At 37.1% G+C, this 25177-nt stretch overlaps 1 protein-coding gene across 2 annotated transcripts in view; it reads right to left on the bottom strand.

The window, feature by feature from the left end:
- Positions 1–25177, bottom strand: part of BLOC1S5 (biogenesis of lysosomal organelles complex 1 subunit 5) — a 46499-nt gene that overhangs the window by 7078 nt on the left and 14244 nt on the right. The window contains exons 3-4 of one of the 2 annotated variants that reach the window (XM_058555298.1): positions 17710–17839; positions 10025–10083 (exon numbers count right to left, since the gene is read on the bottom strand). In XM_058555298.1, the coding sequence (XP_058411281.1) occupies positions 10025–10083; positions 17710–17839 (189 nt within the window). The remainder of the gene's footprint in view (positions 1–10024; positions 10084–17709; positions 17840–25177) is intronic. The other variant, XM_058555299.1, reaches the window with a different exon arrangement.

Here is a 25177-nt window from a genome sequence, read left to right as displayed (position 1 = left end):
CATTTGAAAAACAATGATCATATCTCATCGTAGTTATATTCACACAGATTCATACAAGTCTAATAGAAAGAGATAGTTCCCCCCCACATACACACCAAATCCTTTCCCTAGTATCCTTTCTCCTGGTATCATTAATAGTTTGATGGGTACCCTAACAAATTTTTTTCCTATGTTTATATAAACATATTTCTTTAATTACAACAAAATGAAGTCATATTACATATGATGGTCTGCAGCTTTCTTTTATCAAAATGATAACAATACGTACCAGTGGCATAGCAACAGCAGGAGGGTGGGAGAGCTCTGCCCTGGGTGCAAGCAATAAGGACGTGCATTGTCTGTACAGAATTTAAATCAACGACACAAACAACTGAAAGCTGCTTTTTATTATCACCAGGCGCTGGCAATAGCGAACAATGTCAGTGATAAAACAGTGTGATTTTTATGAATCTCTTCCAGACTTACTCTTATGTTTAAAACTTTTCCAAACTACATATCTGTTGTTTCATGTAAAAGAAATTTTTCAAAATTATAATTAATAAAAATTATTTTTAATCAACTATGAGTCAAGATAAGTTGATAAATCTGTCTATACTATTTATTTAATTTGAATATGCAAAGATCAAATTTGATGAAGTCCTTAACAAATCTGCATAAGTTAAGAATTGAAAGCAAACTATATTACTATTCATTACTGTGACAGACCACTACGTAGATAAAAGTTTTTTCTTCCTTTTTTCAAAAAATATATTAATGTACTTAAAATTATTAATCTCTTACTTTGTTCCTTTGGTGCTATAATACTTTTTAATTTTTTAGTTTTTTTTACGGGTATGATTATGTGCATAAAATTTAAAAAACCACTATTTTTTTCTCACCATTATTCTTTAAAATTAGGATTACTACTAAAAATAATTTTGTCCTATGGGGGTTGTTAAGAAGGGATCTATTCCAGGGGCCGGCCCCGTGGCGTAGCAGTTAAGTGCACACACTCCGCTGCTGGCAGCCGGGGTTTGGATCCTGGGCGCGCACCAACACACCACTTGTCAAACCATGCTGTGGTGGCGTCCCATATAAAGTGGAGGAAGATGGGTACGAATGTTAGCCCATGGCCAGTCTTCCTCAGCAAAAAAAGGAGGATTGACATGGATGTTAGCTCAGGGCTGATCTTCCTCACACACATGCGCGCGCGCGCACACACACACACACACACACACACATACACACACACACAATAAATAAATAAATAAATATTAAAAAAAAAAGAAGTGATCTATTCTAAATGTCACATATGGTAGGTACACCATCCCTATGGACATCTTTCCAAGTCACGCAGTGAGAAAGGGGTTGAATCAAGAGTAAAAATCCAGTTGTCTAATCTTTTTGGCTATATAATGTTGTTTAAACTAAGTATATTAAATTATTAGTCTCTCAGGATTGGCAATGTTTTTAAAAATGACAAAAATTAACCAGTATTTCACATTCTAATTTCAAAAGTAATTAAGAGCTTAAAAAAAACCTGACTGAATTTGCTTGAATAGGCAGGAAGAAAATCTAGCATTAGAAGCACACATTGTGAACCACTTAGGGATTTATATGTGGGGCTCATGTTAATTTTAAAAACAAAAGTGTAACTGACTTTGAGCTAGTTTTTCTTTGTTTCTTCTGACAAGAGATCATATAAAAGCATGTGGTATTAAAAATCAAGTAACACCAGGACCAGATGCCTTTACTGGTGAATTCTACTAAACATTTAAAAAAGAATTAACACTAATCCTTCCCAAACTCTTCCAAAAACTGAAGAGATGGGAGACTTTCCAACTTATCCTATGAGACCAGCACCGTCCTGATACAAGAGCCAGACAGACACTATCAGAAAAGAGAACTGCAGACCAATATTCTTGATGAATACTGATACAAAAATCCTCAAAAAAATAAAAGAAAATTGAATTCAACAGGATATTAAAAGGATCATACACCATAATCAAGTGGAATTTATTCCTAGAGTGCAAGGATGGTTCAATCTATGAAAATCAATCAACGAAATATACCATATCAACAGAATGAAGGAAAAAAAACACATAATCATCTCAATTGATGCAGAAAACACATTTGACAAAATTCAACACCTGTACATGATTAAAACATTTCACAAACTAGTAATGGACGGAAACTATCTCAACATAACAAATGCCATGTGTGAAAAACTCATAGCTAACATCATATCTGGTGGTGAAAAACTGAAAGCTTTCTCTCTAATATCAGGAACAAGATAAAGATTCTGCTTTTGCCACTTCTGTTCCACATAATATTGGAAGTCCTAGCCAGGGCAATTAGGCAAGAAAATAAAAGGCATCCAAACTGCAAAGAAAGAAGTAAAATTATCTGTGTTCACAGACAACACGATCTTATATGTAGAAAACTGTAAGATTCCACAAGAAACCCTGCTAGAACTAATAAACAAATTCAGCAAATTTGTAGGATATAAAATCAAAACTCAAAAATCAGTTGCCTTTAGGGCCGGTCCTGTGGCCAGTTAAGTGCGCGCGCTCTGCTGCTGGCGGCCCGGGTTCGGATCCCGGGCGCACACCGACACACCGCTTCTCCGGCCGTGCTGAGGCCGCGTCCCACATACAGCAACTAGAAGGATGTGCAGCTATGACATACAACTATCTACTGGGCAAAAGATAGTTGGGGGAAAAAATAAATAAATAAAATTATAAAAAAAAAATCAGTTGCCTTTCTATACACTAACAATGAACAATCTGAAAAGGAAATTCAGAAAACAATTCCATTTACAATAGCATTGAAAAGAATAAAATACTTAGGAATAAATTTAACCAAGGAGGCAAAAGACTTATACACTAAAAACTATAAAACATTGCTGAAAGAAATTAGACACAAATCAATGAAAAGACATCATTGGAAGATTTAACACTGTTAAGATGTCAATCACCCAAAGTGATGCACAGATTCAATGGAATCTCTATTAAAATCTCAATGATGTTTTTTGCAGAAATAGAAGACTCCATCCTAAAATTCACATGAAACCTCAAACAATGCCAAATAGCCAAAACAACCTTGAAAAAGAACAAAGTTGGAGGTCTCACACTGTATTAACCATGTGCACCTAATGCTTTGACATCTGGGGTCTTGCTGATTTGAAGAGACTGTCCCTCCCAGAGCTAGCCTATTCCTAGAGATAGTAAGTGACTCCCCTGAGAATGTGCCTTTTATATGCAGGCCAAGCAATTCAGAACCCACACTCCAAACACCTTCTTTACTGGGCTCTCATACTGTGGGCCACCATCCATCTACCTTAATCACCAGGGCCAGGTACCAGACAACTAGGGACAGCCCTTATGTCCCCGAGCCTGCTGAAATTATTCAAACTAGACAATCCTAAGCCTGCTTATCCAGCCTCACGTGTCCTTCCTGAGGAAACAATAATAAAAGCTCTTGCCCATGTTTTCCCTTCTCTCACTCTATCTCCTGATCAACCTGGTGCTTCCCCATGTGGCCCTGTGTGGCATGGCAGGACCCATCCTTTTGGGAACTGTGACTAACAAACTGTCTTCCTGATCTGTTGGCCTCACCATATCTGAATAATAATAAAACCTACATTTACATTTCCTGATTTCAAAACTTACCATAAAGCTACTATAATCAAAATAGGGTGGTATTGGTATAAAGACAGACATATAGACCAATGGAATAGAACAGAGAGTTCAGAAATAGACCCTCACATATACGCTCAGATGATTTCGATAAGGGTGCAAGACCATTCAGCTGGGAAAGGACAATCTTTTCAACAAATGGTACTGGGTATCCACATGCAAAAAAATGAAATTGGACCCTTACCTTGCAACATATAGAAGAATTAACTCAAAATGGATAAAACATCTAAACGTAAGACCTAAAACTATAAAATCCTTAGAAGAAAACATAGACGGAAAGCTTCATGATATTGGATTTGGCAATGATTTCTTGGGTATGACACCAAAAACACAGACAACAAAAGTAAAAATAGATAACTTGGACTTCATCAAAATTAAAAACTTTTGTGCATCAAAGGATACTATCAACAGAGTGAAAAGCAATTCACAGAATGGAAGAAAATATTTCCAAATCATATATCTGATAAGGGGTTCATATCCAAAATATATAAAAACACTCCTACAACTCAACAACAACAAAAAAACCTGGTTAAAAAATGGGCACAGGCCGGCCCAGTGGCATAGTGGTTAAGTTCACGTGCTCTGCTTCAGCAGCCTGGGGTTTGCAGGTTCAGATCCCAGGTACAGACCTACACACTGCTCACCAAGCCGTGCTGTGGCAGTGTCCCACATACAAAATAGAGGAAGACTGGCATAGATGTTAGCTCAGGGTGAATCTTCCTCAAGCAAAAAGAGGAAGATTGGCAACAGATGTCAGCTCAGGGTCAATCTTCCTCACAAAAAAATCAATGGGCAAAAAGCCTGAATGGACATTTCTCCAAAGAAGATATACAGATGGCCAATAAGCACAGGAAAAGATGCTCAACATCACTAATCATTAAGGAAATGCAAATCAAAACCACAATGAGATACCATCTCACATCCATTAGGATGGCTACTATTAAAGAAAAAGAAAAGAACAAGTGTGGGCCGGCCCCGTGGCTTAGCGGTTAAGTGCGTGCGCTCCGCTGCTGGCGGCCCGGGTTCGGATCCCGGGCGCGCACCGACGCACTGCTTCTCTGGCTGTGCTGAGGCCACGTCCCACATACAGCAACTAGAAGGATGTGCAACTACGACATACAACTATCTACTGGGGCTTTGGGGGAAAAACGAATAAATAAATAAATAAATAAAAAAGAAAATAACAAGTGTTAGTGAGAATGTGGAAAAAATGGAACCCTTGTGCACTGCTGGTAAGAATACAAAATGGTGCAACTGTGGTGAAAAACAGTATGGTAGTTCTTCAAAAAATTAAAAACAGAATTACTATATGATCCAGGAATACCACTTTGGGGTATATAACCAAAAGAACTGAAAGCAAGAATCTGAACAAATATTTGTACGCCCAAGTTAATAGCAGCGTATTCACAATAGCCTAAAGGTGGAAGCAACCCAAGTATCCATCAACAGATAAATGGATACACAAAATGTAGAATATACATACAATGGAATATTATTCAACCTTAAAAAAGAATAAAACTCCGACACACGCTACAATGTTGATGAATCTTAAAGACACTGTATTAAAGAAATAAGCCAGTCACAGAAAGATAAATATTATATGATTTCACTTGGAAGAGGTACCTAGAGTAGTCTAATTATAAAAACAGAAAGTTTAATGGTGGTTGCCAGGAGTGAGGGGAGGAGGGTATGGGGAGTTAGCGTTTAATGGGTACAGAGTCTCAACTGGGAAAAAAGTTCTAGGGATGGATGGTGGGGATGGCTGCAGAACAATGTGAATGTACTTAATGCCACAGACCTAGACACTTGAATATGAAGAACATGAAGAGAAAGTTCATTAATAAGCTGTAACTGTGGGCCAAAAGTAATTAGTTGTAATGGTTTTGTCTCTTTCTACAACAGAGAGAAAAATAGTAACAATACACTGACTTATATATATCCCATTAGAGATAAATTTAAAGAGAAGCCAGTCCTGAAGTCAAACCATGTCTAGGACCACGTCTATAAATGAACTCTGGGATACACAATAAAAAACATTTTCACATGTATTAGTTTAAGTCAGTGATTCTCAACAAGGGGGTGATTTGGACGCTCCTGTCCCCCAGATTTTTGTTTATCACAACACAGGTTAGGGGAAGGTGCTACTAGCATCTGGGTAAGAGGCCAAGGATGCTGCTCAACATCCTACAAAGTACAGCACAGCCTCCCCAACAAAGAATTATCTGATCCAAAACATCAACAGTGCAGAGGTTGAGAAACCCTGGTCCAAGGGAAAACACTGAATAAGCCAACTAAGGTCTTAAAGGCCCTTTGGAACATCTGTCAGTAATACACATGCCATTAATTTTACATATGCCTAACACAGACAAATGAAAAAGTATTTACTTTGGTAAGAAGTGTCAGAATAACAACCATCAATAATGATTTTACATAGAAGAGTATGTACTGATCTATTACTCTGCATTTTCAAACTCTATGAAGAACAATGTATAAGCCAGGCTATCTCACTGCTCTCAAGAAAAACATATCACACAAATCTAATAAATATTTACAGACAAGATGAATCAAAGGATTCATGTTTACTTTATTATTATCTTTAGACTGGTTGAATGGGGCTTCACAAGTTGACCTTGTGCATAAACCTAAGTTTAAACTACTGACAGATATTAACCAGCTCATCTTCCTTGATGGCATATTTTTAAGAACCAGTGAATTTTATAAGCTAGTTGTGTTTTCATTTCACTACTCTTATTGCTAGTGCCCAAAATGCAACTTTGTATTAACAGGTAGTTTTCAAGACATATATCAAATAACTGGGGAATGTGCATTTATTGTTCTTCTGAATGTACTTGTAGATATCAACTGTGGGAAATGTGATTTGAATGAATGATGTTTATCATAATTTACTTCCCACAGAATTCCACAAATTGTTTTGACATAAAAGAATTAATGATTAATAGCAATAGTCTATTTTATTCTATTACTACTCCCATCTTTCTTTGTTCTGAGAGTGATTCAAATACATAAAATGTAGCCAACAGTATAACCAGGGGCAACGATTAACATTAGATTGTAAAATGCAGCTAGAGGTCAATTTTGCTTTGTATATATTTGCTAGATGAGAAATTAAACTTTATCTCTATGTCTTTTATGTATATGTAGTCTGAAAACTCATCAACGTTTCGGAAAAAAGCCAGATAGGGCAATAAAAAAAAAAAAGTCCTTAAAGATACATATTTCAAATGTTCTGCTACCTAGAGAAGCACTAAAAAAGAAATAAAGATTAAAGGTTATTGTCCTGGAAGAATATAAAGAATTTTTACTTTTCTCTGAGCTCTGTCTGGAAAACACATCTTTGTATAACTTTCACTTGGTTCATTTTATTAAATTATCTTGAGAAAAGAAAATAACCAGGGTGCTGCTTATGCATGTAGGTTTCACAGACTCCATACAACATTTCAGTATATTCTAAAATACTAATTTTTAATGTGTATTTCATAAAAAAATACTTTAGTAATGTTTTCTGACATAATACCTATAAGAAAAATATTTAAGGGACCGGCCCCGTGGCGCAAGTGGTTAAGTGCGCGTGCTCCGCTGTGGCTGCCTGGGGTTCGCTGGTTTGGATCCTGGGCGCGCACTGACGCAACGCTTGGCAAGCCATGCTGTGGCGGCATCCCATATAAAAAGTGGAGGAAGATGGGCACGGATGTTAGCCCAGGGCCAGTCTTCCTCAGCAAAAAAAGAGGAGATGGCAGATGTTAGCACAGGGCTTATCTTCCTCACAAAAAAAAAAAAAGAAAAATATTTAAGATTAAAATATTCTAAGGGCTTTATTATTTCTTGAGGCCATTTTCTTTTAAAACCATGGAACAGTATCATTTAATTTAAAAAACCATGAATGGGCAGGATTCTCAGGTGCTTCCCCAACTCTAATAGACCACAGCAGGGCTCTTAGCCACAGGGTGATTACCTGTGTCTTAAACAAAAGTCCAAGCTGGCAGGGAAAAATGCTGCCTTATATTTGGAGAGCGCTATACAATTACAAAGCCATTTCACATACATTAGATAATACTATTTATCAGACAAGCAGAACATCAATCTATCAGGTAAGCAGAACAGGTACTGATTTTGCAGATGAGGAGCTAGAAGCTCAAGGACTTGTCCAAGGGCACACAGCCAGCTAATAAAGGGACCCACCAGCAATAGAAAACACTAGGTATTTTTTGACCTAATCTGGTCCTTTTCCTACTTAGATACGGTTAACACACCAAATGTGAAAAAAGTTCCAAGTGACAAGAGGAAGTATTCCAACTATAACTTAACTTTAGGTTAGTTCTGCTCAAGAATGACAAGAATTGCCATTTATCAGAATCATAACTGCTCTGACAATGTCCTTAGAAAGACCAACCAATAATGTGAGTGTATATTGACGTGAATCAGCTTAAATCACACAGCAATGTGTTAGAGAGGCAACATGCTGCATGGAACATCTCTTTTTAATTTTAATTTTGAAAGCCAAGAGAATTGCGTATGTTACACCCAGTGTTCTATGAAATAGTCTTTCCGCTGCTCAAAAACAGAAACACTCCTGGTGCCCTCAACAACAAATTGTTTCGGGCCAGCCCCGTGGCTTAGCGGTTAAGTGCACACGCTCCGCTGCTGGCGGCCCAGGTTCGGATCCCGGGCGCGCACCGACACACCACTTCTCCGGCCATGCTGAGGCCGCGTCCCACATAACAGCAACCAGAAGGATGTGCAGCTATGATGTACAACTATTTACTGGGGCTTTGGGGGGGGAAATAAATAAATAAAATTATAAAAAAAAAACAACAACAAATTGTTTCATGCAGCATTCAAGATTCTTCAGGATCCTCTCGACTTACCCATTCAGACATGCTACACAGCAGCTCCATCAGACTATTCTCACATCTTTTGCCCTTGCTTACACTGTATCCTTCACCCTACAATATCTTTCTTCCCATTTTCTATTAATTGAATTTCTGCTCACAGATCAAGGTTGGGCTTGAATGCCACCATCTCCCTAATACGTGACTCCTTTTGCCACACTCCTACAAAGTTCTTTGTATCTTGACCACAGCTCTTACTTTACCTACGTTATGTTAGTGCTAGTGGCTTGGGACTCCTCTTCTAGACTTTTAGTTTCTGAGTGTACAAATTGCCTTAAACTTAACAAACTAAAATCTTTCATCCCAGTGGCACCTAGCAAAGTAGAGAACTAAAACAGTACCTGCTGTGCAGCCTGGTATGGCTCACTTAAGCCCCCGCGCCTGCCTTCACAGTGCTCTCTGGACACTGTGCAAGCACTACACCCTGACACAGATTCTCCTGCCCCTGGCTGTGCCTTGCCATTTTATCAATGTGCTCAGCAATGGCCCTGCTTCCTGATCCGGCCTGCTGGGATCCTGCTCCTCTTGGGCAGCCTTCTCATCTGGCTTAAATGTCAAGTCCTTTCAGCAGGCTTGATTCACCAAACTGCTGAATTTTTAAACTTTATATCAACATTTAGAGTTGAGCAGAGGGTACAGAAACTTTAACTCTAGCAAGGTTGATTCCATTATATTTTTATACAGTGCAGATCTGAATTATTATTGTGGATTAACCACAACACATTCCAGAGAAATGGAGATAGTAATATTTGTTGATATACACACATGCAAAAAGGCATTATTTTAAGAGTGACTTAGTATTTTCAATATTTCTAAATAAGTGTATCTTTATTAATTTAGAGCAATGAATAAGCTATAAAAATACTTCACGAAAATTTTAAGTGAATACACCAAATTATCACTGGAACGTAAATTCTTGCGCTGTTTTTCCACATCTGAATTTAGTTAAGATATAATTCAAATAAGCAAAGCACTACCCAGCAAGTGATTCACATACTCTTATGATTATTCATTAAATAATCCATCCACAGGCATGAATGCTTCCTTTTCTAGAAGAAATATACATAATATACTCAACGCTTCAGGTTCAAAGGAAAGGTTTATATCTCCAATCTGGTGGGTATTTTTTGTTCCATGTAAAAGTCCTATTCTCTCTCCTCCATGAGACAAACACCACTTTCAGGGAAAAGATGGAAATGTTGAAAAAGAAAAAAAGAGGCCTGCAATTTGAATTATAAAAATATGGATGGTGTAATCATGTGCTCATACCTCCTCAACACATCTTCAATGAATTAGCCATTTTTAAATCTTTTTAAATCACTGTTACCATAGAAAACAAATTCAGAGAATTTTTTGATCACAAGCAACTGCTAATAACATGATGACAATAAAAGCCCTGGAGTTATAGGCCCCATTATCCAAATGATCCACTTTTACCTTTTTTCGTTCCTGCTCCCTCTGTTGGAGTCTACAGACTGAGTCAGTAGCTGCTTGCACTGAAATAAAACAGACAATGGGTTTCAATCAGCAGCCCTTGTTCAAGGAGAGACTTACCTGGGGAAAAAAAAATACTTGAATTGTTTGAGATTTCAAAAAACTATACAAAAAAACCTGATATTATTTTGGTCATGGTGGTTGGCTAGAAGGGAAAAAAAGAAGTTTTGCCAATATATTCAGGATGTCACAGTTAGAACCATTAGAATTCTTGAGCTTTGAGCTGCAAGCCAAGGGCATTTAAGTACTAATTCCAATAAGTTGTCAAAAATGACCTCAGAATTCTCTAAAAAGATATAAAACACCCGATAAATTTATCACTACATTCTGACTGGCCATGCCCTTACAGTGTCTCTCTGACTCACTAGCCCCTACCCCTTTTTTCCTCATTCCTACTACGACTCTCTTGCAGGCAGAACTTGATATCTAGATGCTTCAACAACTTTCCACTCTTCTCACCTCTGCTCTCTCGTCTTCCAATTCCTCCTGGCTGCCTACAGATTCAAATTTCTCTGGACTGTTTTCACTGAGCCATTTCCCTTCCTAATGAATCAAAACTGCTAGTAATAATTACTATAGTTATTTATTGAGTATTCTATGTGCCAGGACCTGTGCTAAGTACTTTCCACGTCTTACTCCTCTTACTCCCACTCTCCTACTTAGGAGAGGATCACTATCCCACTTAGATTTTTGGCATCTGTAAAAAACTGAGGCATAAAGAGGCGACGTGTTACTCAAGGAGGTAATATGACTAATAAGTACAGAAAGCAGGATTTAAAATCAGATCTCTGACTCTAAAGACTTGTCTCTTACCCTCAACACACTACTCTCTTATGATTTCATCAATGAAACTGGTTTTAATCCATCAGTTATTCAAACTTCTTCCTTTACTGGATCCATTTTATTTCTGTACACAAACGTTTTCACTTACTTCACTGTCTAGCATGCAGAGTCAGCCCTAGTCAGTCCCATCTAGAGCTGAGCATTGAGGAGTTGCGTAAGTGATCCTGGGCGTGTTTGCTTGCTCACTCACTCACTCATTCATTCGTCATATATTTACTGAGCATTTGCTACGTGCCAGGGGCTGTTACTGTTGCTGCTCTGAATCTCTCAGCACCTTAGTGTAAGAAGACTTCAGAATTGACACAGAATTAGATGAGATGACACAATAGATACTATGCTTAAAAATAATCTAAATATTAATAATAAAAGCCACTTAGAGCAGTTCTTCACACATAGTAAGCAGTCAAGAAATGTTACTGTTACTATTATTCTGTTTACTGCACTATCCCTACTGAAAGTGCTTTTCTTATCCCTTTCCTCTAAAGAAGATGTTTTACTGGTTTTAAAAGCCAAGTTCAAAGTTTACTGCCTTCATAAAGCCTCCCCAGACGAATCCTTTCCCTGTAAGGATCCTCGTTTCCCAAGCCCTTCATCAGGAATGTGCATATCCCACTACACACTCCTGTACCTGCTGGAGCAGAGGTCCCCCAGCTGTTGTACAGTGATGCCCCCTCTCCTGCCCAACCCGGCCCCAGCTAGGCCAGAAGTTCCACAACAGGGCAGGGACTGTGATTCACTTTCAGAAAAATGTTAGGCCCCTCCCTGTGAGAATATGGTAAAGGGGAGGTTTCTGCTTGTAAAAAGTCATGTTTTTATCAGTACCATTCATTTTAGTTATATCAAAGATAATATTTTAGTACTAAAAAATAGGTTCCCAATCATTGTTTGTTCTAACATAAAAGATGAAAACAAAACAAAATAGGATTTGATTAGATCTGCCTTCTTTATGTGGCACATTAATATTACATCATCTTTCCTGAGCATTGGTTCTATCATTTCCTGTTTTTTTTTTTTATTTTCTGGCTCTGAACATAACTTAAAAAAAAAAACCCATTTTGTGGTCTTTGGGTGCTTCATCATTTTCAGATCCTTCTGGGATCATTTCAGATCCTAATCTAAAAGAAGAGTTATAGGACTATGACATTTATTTTGTCATTTGTTATATCCTTTAAAAATTTAATTAGAACACATCTGACAAAGGCACACTTTTGTTCCTTATCAGGATTGTCTCTGTGCTTTGACAGAATATCCGTTTTTAGAAATTTCAGTCCCTTTGAAGTAATTTACTTTTTAATTCTTTAGCCACACAATAAAAAAGGTTTACTTTCCAAATTTAATGAAATCTGCTTTTCTAAAGCCTAAGAAAATCACTTGACTATACCAAACATTCCTTTTCTTCACAATGAGAGCCTTCAAGAGGAAAGGACCCATTTATCCCGACCATCCTCTCACTTTCACATCACTCACTGGTTACACCTAATTCAGTAGGAAGCAGTTTTCCCTGTTGTCTCAGTGTTTTAGGAGACCATGCTGACTTTAAACAGCTAAAAATTTATCAAATTATTTTCTCTCAACCAAAAGATTATTTGAGGAGATTAGTACCACATACAGTAATTGTGTCACATACAACAGTTAACAATGTCCCCACTGTCCTCACATAAAAGAGAAACAAATCCATTCTGTCATGGTATGTAAATATAAATTTCACATACATAAGAAAATAATTTTGGTTTGGTATTAGAAGCAAATGTTGGCTGAATTCTCATTCATTCATTTCAATGAATAAATAATTACTTAGTGGTTACGATGTGCCAGGCACTGTTGTAGGTGTCGAGGTACTGCAGAGAACAACCAGAGTCCCTGAGCTCAAGGAACTTATATTTTAGTTGGGGAGACAAACAACACAGAGATAAATATTTAGCATGTCTAGGTGGTGATGGATGCTATGGAGAAAAACAAAGCAAGGCAGGGAGACCAGAGAATGCCAAAATGAGGCAAGAAGAATGTTACAGTGTGGCCAAGGAAGGTCTCACTGTTGACATTTGAGCAGAGACCTACAGGAAAGGAGAATGTGCAGAAATCTGAGAAAAGAGTATTCCAGAGGGAGCAGCAAGTGCAAAGGCCCTGAGGTGGGAATGTACTTAGCACACAGGAGGAAGAATAAGGAAGCCAGTGTAGCTGGAACTAAGTGAAGGAAAAGGAAAATTGTAGGAAATAAAAATCAGAGTGGGGGCCATCACGTAGAAACGTCCAGGCCACTCTAAGGATTTTGGCTTCTACTCTAAGCAATATGAGGAGATTCTGATATAGTAATGACAAAGGCCAAGGTACATCTTACGAGGATCATTCAGGTTCCAACGTGAAGAACACACTACAGGAAGGAAAGAGAGAAGTTTAAAGATACATTATGGTGCTACAGAACAATCCAGGTGAGAGATGACAGTGGCTCAGACCAGGGTGGGAGCAGTTAGTGAAGTGTGAAAAGTGATCAGATTCTGGTTACATTCTCAAAGTTGAGTCCAAAGGATTTCCTAATACAATACATGTGAGTGGAGGAAGAGGGAGAGAATGAGAAAGGGAAGGGAAGGAAGGGAAGAGAGGGGGAGAGAGAGGGAAGCGTAAAAGAGGGAAGGAAGGAGGTGGAGGAGATGGAGAGAGAGCATTCCAGAGAAAGACAGATGTTGGGGGAGAGAGAGATAGGAAATCAGATTTTTCAGCCTGAGCAGCTAGGTGAATGGTGATGCCATTACTGAAATGGGACAGAACGAGATAAAAGCAGAACTGAAGGAAGAATTCAAGCTTGGTTCTGGACATGTTACACTGAGATGCTTATTAGACATCTAAGTGGACTAGGCAGTTGGATGTAAAAGTCTGGAATTCCCGGGAGAGGTCCAGGGTGAAAATATAAATGTGGAACTAATGACTGGCATACAGATGATGTTTAAAGCTGTGATTCTCTACGAGATCACCAAGAAGTGAGCATCGACAGAAAAGATATCCCAGAACCAAGCCTTAGGGCACCCCAATGTTAAAAGCCAAGGAGAGAAGTGGAAACTAACAAAGTAGACTGAGAAGGAGGAGCCGACGTTGTGGGAGAAAATCCAAGAGAAACTGACATCCCAGAAGAAAAGGTGACCTTTTCAAAGATGCACAGAAACAACATCCTGAAGCTGAAAGAACTTGAGCTTTGGAGTCTGAAAACTGGGTTTGCATGATAGTTCCTGCAATTATTATTGGAGAACCATGGATGCCAAACCACTATAAATTTCAGTTTCCTCAACTATAAAACAGGGAGGATAGTAAATATTTATTTTGTAATTATGACAGTCAATGAAGAAAATACAGGTAAAAATTCTAACTACTGAAGTGCTATAAAACATTAGTATTTTAAATCATAAAGAGTTCTTAAAGATCTCTAGGTAAAGAGATAGAATGAAGCAAAATCAGACAAACTTAATCCCCTAAATGTCTCACAAAATATATAAAAAGGTAAAACAATTCCATCATTTACTGAACAAGTAAGAATTATAATTGTAAACTATAAACTTTGAAAAGTTCCTAAGAATAGGAACACAGATTCTAGTAAAGAACTGAGACTCCTAACCCCACCATAACTACTCCATCTCCAAAAGTCAGAAAAAGAAAATGAGCTGACAAAATTCTTAGAACTCTAATATGCTTTAATTTGTAGAGAAACAGATTTGGTGGGGTGGGGAGAAAGGAACATAATATGTGAGAGACAGGTAAGACAGACAAAGCATCCATAATAAAATTCTCCATAGATATTTTATAATACAAAATAACAATGTGAATTTATGAAAAGAGATCAAACAAACAGCATACAATGAAAAATGAGATTGCAGAACTAAGGAAACAAACTGAGAACTATAACATCATTACAGATCCAATAAATAAATCAGAAACAGAAAGGAATTGAATAGCCTCAGACTAAATTAACAACTGGCAGCATTATATCTGAAGAACAGATATAAACCCTGACAAAGTGAAAATTCAAAAGTGAGGGGTTGGGGAAGAGATGCAAGAAGGAAGGTATAACAGGTCCATCTCTCATGGCATTAATCAATGCAGAAACAACAACAACGTGACTCTGACTTCAGGGTGTTTTTTTAATAATTATTTTTCTTTGAATGATGTTTTAGTAACTACTATCTTTTATATAAGAAACACAAGGTATTTCTTTCAGCTTTACTTAAGTCTTGTTTTGTTAAATTCAAATAAAATTTAAAATTAATGTCTCAACTTAAAAATTGTATGATCTTCTTGTCAAATGTTCTTTCTCTCCCTCCCACCTTCCCATCTACCATTCAGCTATCATCCCTCCATCCATCCTTCTGTTCGGATATACACAAGATCTCTGAAATGATGTTCACCAAAGTGAAAAAGCAATGGTTCTCTTTAGGTGGTTACTAAAGTGATTTACCCCTTTCTTTTTCTTTCTTTCTTATTTCCTTCATTTCTTTTTTCTTATTATTTAAACGTACGTCCTTTGTTTAAATAACAAAAAAATAAAGTCACTGCTCTTAAAAAGAGAGGGAGGCAGGAAGGAAGAGAAAATTCTTTATTGTGGCCGTTCTGAAGGAGAAATAACTTAGAGGCTTTCTGTCCTTACTCTCTAAAATCACCAATTGGGTCCTCGATACTAAGGCAAGATCTCCAGACAACAAACTTGATGAAATCTACAAGTCTATTAAATAGTTAATAAGTAGAACATAGACACTACTAGTATCTTCAGGATGAGAAAAAAGTAAAGGCTCTGTCTTGATGGGTTCCTTTTAGGTGCCTTCCTAAAGCTCTCATTTACTTTTTATGGTTTTTAAGGAATCGCAGGTAAGTTTTAGTTCTAAAGCCTCTGCTCCCCCAATCCAAAGACACTTTCAAGGTGGGTGGCTACACAGCCAAAAGCAGAAACAGTTTGGAGCTGAGGATTCTGTAACAAGTCCCCATTTGAATAACTCGAGATGTCCCCACCTCCTGTTCCACAGTTACTTAGTTTTGTGCTCCATGTTAGACCAATAGCTTAAGATCCACACCTGCAGAGCTCTGAAGGTGCACAGCTGACTGCGCCACCAGCACAGCTCTCAAACACGCACACAAGAGAGAACTGCGGCAGTTCTATAACAGGCACAAAACAAAACTCACCTAGTCACTAGTCTTGTAAAGTATTACTTAGATCAGAATATATTCTACATATAAACTTGCTTGCATGCTTTTGCACAACTCCCTGATCAACTAGTAGTGGAAATAAACAAGCCAGCACTATGACTTAAAATGTCAAGTTTTTAAACATGAAATTCCCCAGGAACAACAGCCAGGCCCAGGCGAATTCTGAAAACTACACGGGCTTTACAAAAGCAGATAATTATCTCCATTATACCTGTGACACTCCTGATAAGAATTAAAAAACAATACTTATGTTGGAGCCTACTGAGGAAGTCTTTCTTGCTTCAAGCAGGAAAACACCTCGAAAAGCCATTGCTTGGTTTGTAAAGCTAACAATAAGACTCAGAGTAGCCCACAGGTGGTAAAACCTTAATCAACTTCAAATTTTATGTGTTTTAATTCTTTCTTTCAGGAGAATACATTTACAGTCTGGATTCCATATTACCAGGAATACTTTTCTATTTCATTGTGAAGTCTCTACGTTTAAGAGGCTAGTCCTCGCATCAGAAATAACATTAGCTCAAGAACGAAATAAGTCAAAATAACCATTCATAGATTTTTACCAAGTTTTACCCAATTTATTTTTATATACTCCAAGTGTAGAAAAGGAAATTTATAGGCATATCTCAAATGCATACATAAGTATTCTTATTAATAATAATTTGATTTTACTTTTAGCATAATATCTAGAATGTTTGTCAAGGGTAAGGAATTGGCAGCATGAACAGGGCAGGTTTGTAGTAAAATGCAAAAGCCTCAAGTCAATTTTAGACTTTTTGCTATGCCACCCAAAGAAACCAAATGTGATCCTGGGGGATTTATCCTCTCCAACTGCCTTTTAGCATTAGCCTACAAAACACTAACTTGGACTTATACACAAAGACTTATTTAACTCAATCATTCATCAAAGTCTCTCTGCTGCTTTCCTTCACAGGCCATATATTACTTGCCAGTTTTGTTTTATTTTTTTTCCCCCAGAAAGAAATTTTTTTATTCTGCACTTCAGTAATCCATCATTATTTACCAGCATTATCCTTGGACAAGCTGAATAGTGTCAATATAGATCCAAGGAGAAGCCATGAATTTCTGATATACTTCTAGTTTTAAAATCAGTTACTAATAAAACTTTTATTTTATGTTGTGATTTGATATCTTTCATAACTATTCTTTTCGACCAACTATCTCTTCACATTAAAATATTTTGCTTCATGAAAAAAATGATAAGATACAAACATTTATAACAGGATTATTTCTTGAAAAAAGTTAAAAAACTAGTATCCTGTTTGAAACAGAAGGTCATCAAACTTTTCTTTATAGATAATTTTTTTTTTTAAAGGCAAAAACTGTTTCGATTTTCTCACATTCTAAAAGGATTACCTCGCACACCCCAGAAGCACACATCTCACTTTGGAAATTAATGCTCTTAACATCAATGGCAACACTCATTAACCACTACATAACCACCTTCTCTGTGACAGGGCTTCCCTCTTACATGTTCTGGTTAAGAATTCCCTTCTCCACATCCCACCAAAACACTTAAGGAAACACATTTTGGCACAGCATTCATTTGAAATAAAGCAGTATAAAAATAATCAATGGCTTACATCTCTTGAGAACTTGGTTTAAGTTTTCTTGCATTGTTTCTCTACATTTGGGAAGTGTATGTTCATTTGTTTCATGGATCATATTCTTCAAATTTTCAAGAACTCGCATTTCTCGAAGACCACGTTTTTCCTATTAAAAGAAAATAAGTGACTAGTACATATTGTGTCTTAAATCTTAGTAATTACTTTCTGGGATTTCCACCCAGGTTTGGTTGTTATGTTATTACTTATTACTGAAATATACACAGCCTTCTTCTAATTATTTGGCAATAAATGAGGTCACAACCCGGAGGCATTTTTTTTATTATGAAATGCTTCAAAAGTTGCAATGAGTAATATTTTTATAGCAATGTTTAAAAATGGGCATGAGAAACACTAAAAGAACAATAAAAGAGGCCTAGATTGCTAAATATTTTATTCAGTAAGGGCAAAGAAAGGAATCAGATACCCTTGATTTGATTTTAAATTTCATTATTTTCATTCTTACCATACAGCCTCTATTATTATGCTCTATATTTTTAATCTGATTCCATTTTTCTCAAATAAAAATGTGAGCTAAAGGTAATAATATGTAGACACCTCCCTGTGCAGAAAAGAGTCAACATCAAAGGCCTGAGACTACTATCCTTAGGAAAGCCTGCTTGCAAGGCTGGCCTTTGCCTGTGGGCTGGGAACTTGACAGCAAACGGTTCCTCACCCTGGTATAGTCATGCATCGCTTAACAACGGGGACACATTCTGAGAAATGCATCCTTAGGCGATTTGGTCACTGTGTGAACATCACAGAGTACATACACAAACCTAGATGGTACAGCCTACTACACACCTAGACTATATGGGACTAATCTTATGGGACCACTATCAAATATGCGGTCCATTGTCGACCAAAATGTGGTTATGCAGTGCATGACTGTACAAAACTTCCTGTAAATGATCAGACACCTCTTTCCTTCTGGGACTCTGGAATTTTGATACATGCTAAGCAGAGACGGCCTACTTGACCAATCCCCAATAAAAAGCCTGCTCCCAAGCTCAGGCGAACTTCCCTAGTAGACGACATTTCACACGTTGTCACAACTCACTGCTGGGGAATGAAGTGCATCCTGTGAGACTCCACTGGAAGAGGACTCTTGGAAGCTTCTGCCTGGTTTCCTCCAGACTTCTCCCCATGCACCTGTTCCCTTTGATGATTCTGTTTTGTATCCTTTTGCCATAATAAAATTTAGCCACCAGTACAACCATATGCTGAGTCCTTGAGTTTTTCTAGTGAATCACTGAACTTGAAGGTAGTCTTAACACTTCACCCCCCCACCCCCCGAGGGTGAGCTAAACTTAGTGACTTGCTTCCAAAGAACAGAGGAGGGAAAGGGAAAAATATTAACCTCACAGTGGAGACAATGAAGGTTGACATATCAGTGATGTCATGGTGATAGCACCCCCTGATGTAATGTGACAACAGTAGCTCTGTGGTACTCTTCCCAAAAACTCATAACCCCAGTCTAATCTTAAGAAAAACATCAGACAAATTCAGATTGGGGGACATTCTACAGGATACTGGCCAGTACTCAAGACTGTCAAGATCACGAAAAATAAGGAAAGACTGAGAAACTGTCACAGACCAAAGAGAGACATAACAATTAGCTGCAATGTGGTACCCTGGATTAGATCCCAGAACAGAAAGAGGACTGTAATGGAAAAACTGGTGAAATCCAAATAAAGTCTGGTGTTTCATTAATAATAATGTACCAATGTGGGTTGCTTAGTTTTTACCAATGTAGTATGGTAATATAAGACATTAATAATGGGAGAAATTGGGTGAGGGGTATACGAGAACTCTCTGTACTATCCTAACAACTGCACTGTAAATCTAAAATTAATACACAACAAAAAGTTTATATAAAAAACATGGGTGGTAAACTTGATTGTAAGAAAATAATATTAGTTGTTACCGGGGTTTTTGTTTTGTTTTGAGACATTCTAACGGAGCAGCTGTGGCTGGATTTTTATTCTTTCTAATTTTTCCATAATAAAATATTAAAAACTCATACAAATAAGTTGAGAGAGAATACAATAATGAACCCCCATGTATTCATCACCAAGCTTCAACAATTCTCAACTCATGGCTGGTTTTGTTACCTCTAGAACACTCCATACATCCCCCTGCCCATAATCCTAGATTCTTTTGAAGCAAATCCCAGGCAGTGTATCATTTCTACTATAAATATGTCAACGTCTATCTTTAAAAGACAAAGACTCCTTTCAAAAAAGAAAGATACAATACGACCACCTCTCTTCTCTCTTCTCTCTCTCACACACAGACTCAACAATAATTCTTTAATATCATTAAATATCAAGGTAGTATTTGCATTCCCTCAAATGTTCCATAAATGTTTTTTATCCCCCAGTTTAAAACAAAATCTAAATAAGATTCATACATTGCAATTGGTTAATAAGTTTCTTAAATCTTTTTTAATCTATAGATTTCCCCTCCATCACTTTTTTTCCCCTTGCTTAACATATTCCTTTGTCTCCTCTTTCCTATAAATTAGTAGTTAGAATTGGAGGCGTGATCAGATTCAAGGTTTGTTTGGTTTTTTTGTTTGTAAGAATATTTCAGAGGTGGGTTGTATACTTTCAAAAGGATGTTGGATTAGCAGGAATCCCTACTTTTATGAAGAGAAATTTCCCCTCATCAACTATTTGGTTACTCTGAGGAATGCTCATATATGAAAGTCACAATAAAATGATTATTTACCAGTTTTAAAAACAATGATTTGATTCCCCAGTATTCTCTAAAGGTTTTTGTTTATTTTTACATATTCCTATGACTCATAGATTCAAAAATATTTGAAGTTTTTCAATCCATTACAGTATTTCTCCTTACTGGTGCTTAAATTGTCCTATCTTTGTCCAGTGGGAGCCTATTCAGGTTGGCTCTGGAATGCTTTAGACAAAACTCTAGCGTTCCTTAGGAGCTTCTTTACTTTCTGATATGGCCTGATGCTCAAGGCTAATCTCATACATTTCCTGACCCAGACTTGGAATCGGCAGGTCCCTAAATACCAGTGGTTATCTAGAAATGGTACTTAGAGACTGAGCACTAGGGGTGCTCACTGCTACTGGGCTGGTCATTAATTCTAGGCCTTTCAGTGGACAAGGATAGGAAAGAGGTATTTTTTTTTAAAAGAAAACATACATTTTAAGTTCATACTCATAGTCAAACAAATTCAGTACTATAGGGTTTTTTTTTTTTAATTTTATTAATTCATTTATTTTTTCCCCCAAAGTCCCAGTAGATAGTTGTATGTCATAGCTGCACATCCTTCTAGTTGCTGTATGTGGGACGCGGCCTCAGCATGGCTGGAGAAGCGGTGCGTCGGTGCACGCCTGGGGTTCTGAACTCGGGCCGCCAGCAGCGGAGCGTGCGCACTTAACCGCTAAGCCACCGGGCCGGCCCTACTATAGGGTTTTTAATTACCCTCCTCTGTCTTACCTGTTTCTTTCCAGTTCTCAAAGCACCAACATAATCATTCAGTTGCTTTATCACTAATTCAGTCAAGTAACAATACTAATACTAGCATCAACAAAATGATTACTGAAAACACTGGAAGGTTTTCTGTTTTTTTTAAACTCTTTGTTCTGAAGGGATATTCCACTAGCAATGTACAAATTACTGTGTTTTAAAGTTACCTGGAACAATTTCTCTCTGCATTGGCAATGGCACCATCTGGAAAGATACATTTGCTTTTTTATATTTTACTTGATTTTTAGGGATTGTTTCTTAAAATTTAATTTTTTTTTTAAATTATGTAAAATATTTACATGGCTCCAAAACTACATCTCTAAAAAATATATATATTCTAAAAAGACTAGCTTCTATCCCCATCCTTTGTATCCTATTCCCTCTATCACTTCCTCTTTAGGTAATTATTTAAAAATTTTTATCCTGCCATTATTTTAAGTATGAGGATATACATCCACATACCTCCATATATATTCATCTATGTATACACACATGCATATATAACATGTATATATACATATGTATGTCTAAATGTGTATATATATATATTCCTTCTTAAACAGAAACACAATATATGGACTTTTCAAATTTCTCTAAGTCAAATTCATAAGCACACACACACTACGTATGTAATCCTTCTCTCTGTGGTCATGTGGTGTATTTGTTCTCTTTTTGGTGTGTCTCTCAGAATTTAGAAAAGTGGGTGTTTTTGCTCTCATGGTTATGTTTATACTAATACTTTACATAATATCCTTGTTCTCCACTTTTTGGCTATTGCCTATTTGTTCCCTATAATAAGTAATATTAATATTAGCTTAATTAATTAATAAAGCTTTCTCTAGCTTTTCCCTCTCCCTCAGGTAGCAATCTGAATTTACTCCCAGTTAATATTTAGAAGGCAACAAGTGAGCATATTCTACTTTTCATATACCCTCCCCTCTCCTTCCATTTTCTGATAGACTGGATTTACACTGTCAGAACACAGAGCCACAGCATGTTATACTGTCTCCCTTATAACCACCGTTTAGTCTTACTTCTGTAAGTAAATGTATATTTAATGCTTACCAACTGTCGTTAGGTATAAGTCTCGCCCATCATTTTGGCTGTCTGAAACTCATTCTGTTGATTATATAATAGATTCCTCAGGAAAGGCTCATGTGAACAATATTCCCCAAGTCTGTGCATGACCCTAACAGTGTATCTGTGGCCCCTACACCTGGGAGTCAGTTTGGCTAGATATAAAATCCCTGACTGTTACTCCATTGTCTTCTGGCATAAGACAGATAAATCTATTAACAATCAGATTTTCTTCCCTTAATAAAGGACTTAGCCATTTTGTTGGGATGCCCAAAGAATTTTTTTTTTCTATAAAGTCCAACAGATTTATTAAAAAATGTCTCAGTGTTGGCCGTTCTGGGTTAATTTTCCCTGAATGCAGTGTGACCTTCAATAAAATTTCAGTAGTATTTTTATTTCAGGAAAGTGTTCTTGAATTCTAGTTTTTACATTTGTTCTATTACATTGCTTTGACTTTCTTCTCCAGAAGCTCATTATCATGCATATATTGGATCTTCTGTATTTATCTTCAATAACTACTCCTTTCTTTTGAATTCTTTTTATTTCTTTAGCCATGCCTTTTAAATTTTAAACTTTTCTATTTTCAGTTTCACTGGACTATCCATTGTGTTTATTCACTTTTGTGTTCCTTTTAGCTTAGTTTTCATTTCTGAAATAATTTTTAAAATTTCTTTTTCCTGAATTTTTTCACCTTACCTTTTATTTTTTCTATTTCTATTTTATTCAGTCATTTCTGAGTTTTTCTAATTCTGACTTAGACCATTCTTTCCTCACTTGTATAATTTTCTTAGGCTCCCTAAGCTCATTTAAAAATATTAGGCTATAGTTTTTATCTTTTTTGTGGTCATATCTTTCTTACTTTCATTGCCTTAAAGAAACTTATTCTGCACTTCATCCGCTAATAAATTTGTCCGGGATTTGACTCCTGCTTAGTTTTAACTGAAATTACTTTTCCTCTATTTTTAGAAAGGAGTGGCGGTCAGGATAGCCTTTCTAACTTCAAAGTTCTAGTACTCCCTTGTTTGCTGTTTCACAAAGTATTCAATTTCCTATAGTTTCTCCACAGTGCAGGGCCTTGTTCTGGAAGGGCGTTTTGGTCTGTGAGTTTCACAAACTGCTCCAGCTCCATTAGTCTTTCCAATTCATAAATTGGGGCCTGTGAAGTCGCCTCCCAATTTCTGCTGCTGCTCTCAGAACGGCCCATCAAGCTTTCCAAGACACTGATGGTAATTTTGAGGTTTTTCTAGCACTCGAGGCTTCACAGCACCCTCTGCCTTCCCTCCTCTTCATCCTGCAGTTTCTGACACCACAAAGCCTTTTACCTGTTGGTGATTTGGTCATTTGGTACTTTGGGGATATCTTGTCCCCCAATTTTATTAAATGGATGTTGCTTGGTTTTACTATCCTAGTTGCTCTGTTTTTATAGACAGATTCAAAGAGAAAAAAAAACCTATGCCACAGATGCTGCCATCTTCTCCAGATGGCATTGGAATTTGGAAGAATCAAGAATGGGGAGATTATTTCATTCCTTCTGGTAATTTCTTTATTAGGATGCAAAGAATGGTCTCTCAATTCAAATACAAAGACAACAAAGAAGAGAGAGGGGAGTTCTGCAGCTCCATTCAGAGTACAGGTCTTACTCTGAGGTCCATGGATGGGCTCTGGAGTTCCAGAATCCTCTTGAAATTGTACTCAAAATGAATATATATGTCCTCTATGCATTTTTCTTGGGGGAAAAAATTCTCCAAGGAGTCCATGACCTACTAAAGTTAAAAACCACTTATTTAAAGTTTGTAGCAGGCAAACTGGTAGTCACACATTGTAGTAAGTGAATTTGTAGCCTCACCCCTCTAACAGCCCATTAATGACAATAATGGCCGATAATAACAAATAGGCCCAATGACAGTGTTACACAAGAGAGGATGTTAGAAACAGTCACTGCCCTTAAACTTACCATCTGGTATGTGCTTGTTTTTATGTTGATATTTTTGACTCAGGTGTACTGTTACCCCCATTACAAAAGGAACACAATAAACTAACATCTGTTTATTTGTGTACGCATATTATTTCTGAGGTGAAAATTCTCAGAACAAAGCTCAGCGCTAATGAAAAATTATTTAAAATTTTCTTTCACACACAACTGGTCAGTCCCACAGGATTTAAAACCATACTGCATATACATACATTTATTACATTATATGGAACAGACTTTACCCTAATATTTAATAATCTGACAGTTCCTCTAATAATCTAACTAAAAATGAGAGATCAGGATGTCAAGTGAAATTCTAGTTTGTCCTGCCTTTTAAAGGATTTTTCTATTGATCAATTCAACTCACATTCAAACTCATCAACACAATCCCTCTCAACTCCTCTAATTACTGTACTTATTTGAACAGGTTTTTTTTTGCCTCTAATTTTAATAATCATTTCCTCCATTTTTTTCCTACCTTGCTAACATCTATTTTTCTTTCTCAGCTCAAACATCATTCCCTTTATGAAAATGTCCCTCCCAGCTCTGGTGGGAGTTGCTTCCTCCTCTGAGATCTCAAGTACTTTGTGCTTATTTTATCATAATAATTCCACCATTAAAATTCTTTGTTTATATGTCTTTCTTCTCCCTAGACTGTAAGCTTCCTGAAGATAGAGACTGTTTCTTATTTATTTTTACATATCTAGTATGACAGATAGTTCTGGACCCATTCTCCTTGTCTTTCTTCCTATCAACACCCAAATATTATTTGGAGTGGTCAATGTGCCTGTAACGGAGACTGCTAGCTGTTTCCCACTTGCCTTCCATTGTGCTACATGAAATGCAGATGTCACGGTTGGAGCTCCCAAAGCCACCTTGTGACAAGGATGAGAGCAA

The sequence above is a fragment of the Diceros bicornis genome, chromosome 14 (genome assembly GCF_020826845.1).
Source record: "Diceros bicornis minor isolate mBicDic1 chromosome 14, mDicBic1.mat.cur, whole genome shotgun sequence".
NCBI lineage: Eukaryota > Metazoa > Chordata > Mammalia > Perissodactyla > Rhinocerotidae > Diceros > Diceros bicornis.
The sequence above is the reverse complement of the archived record's forward strand: the minus strand, read 5'-3'. Positions and strand labels throughout refer to the sequence as shown.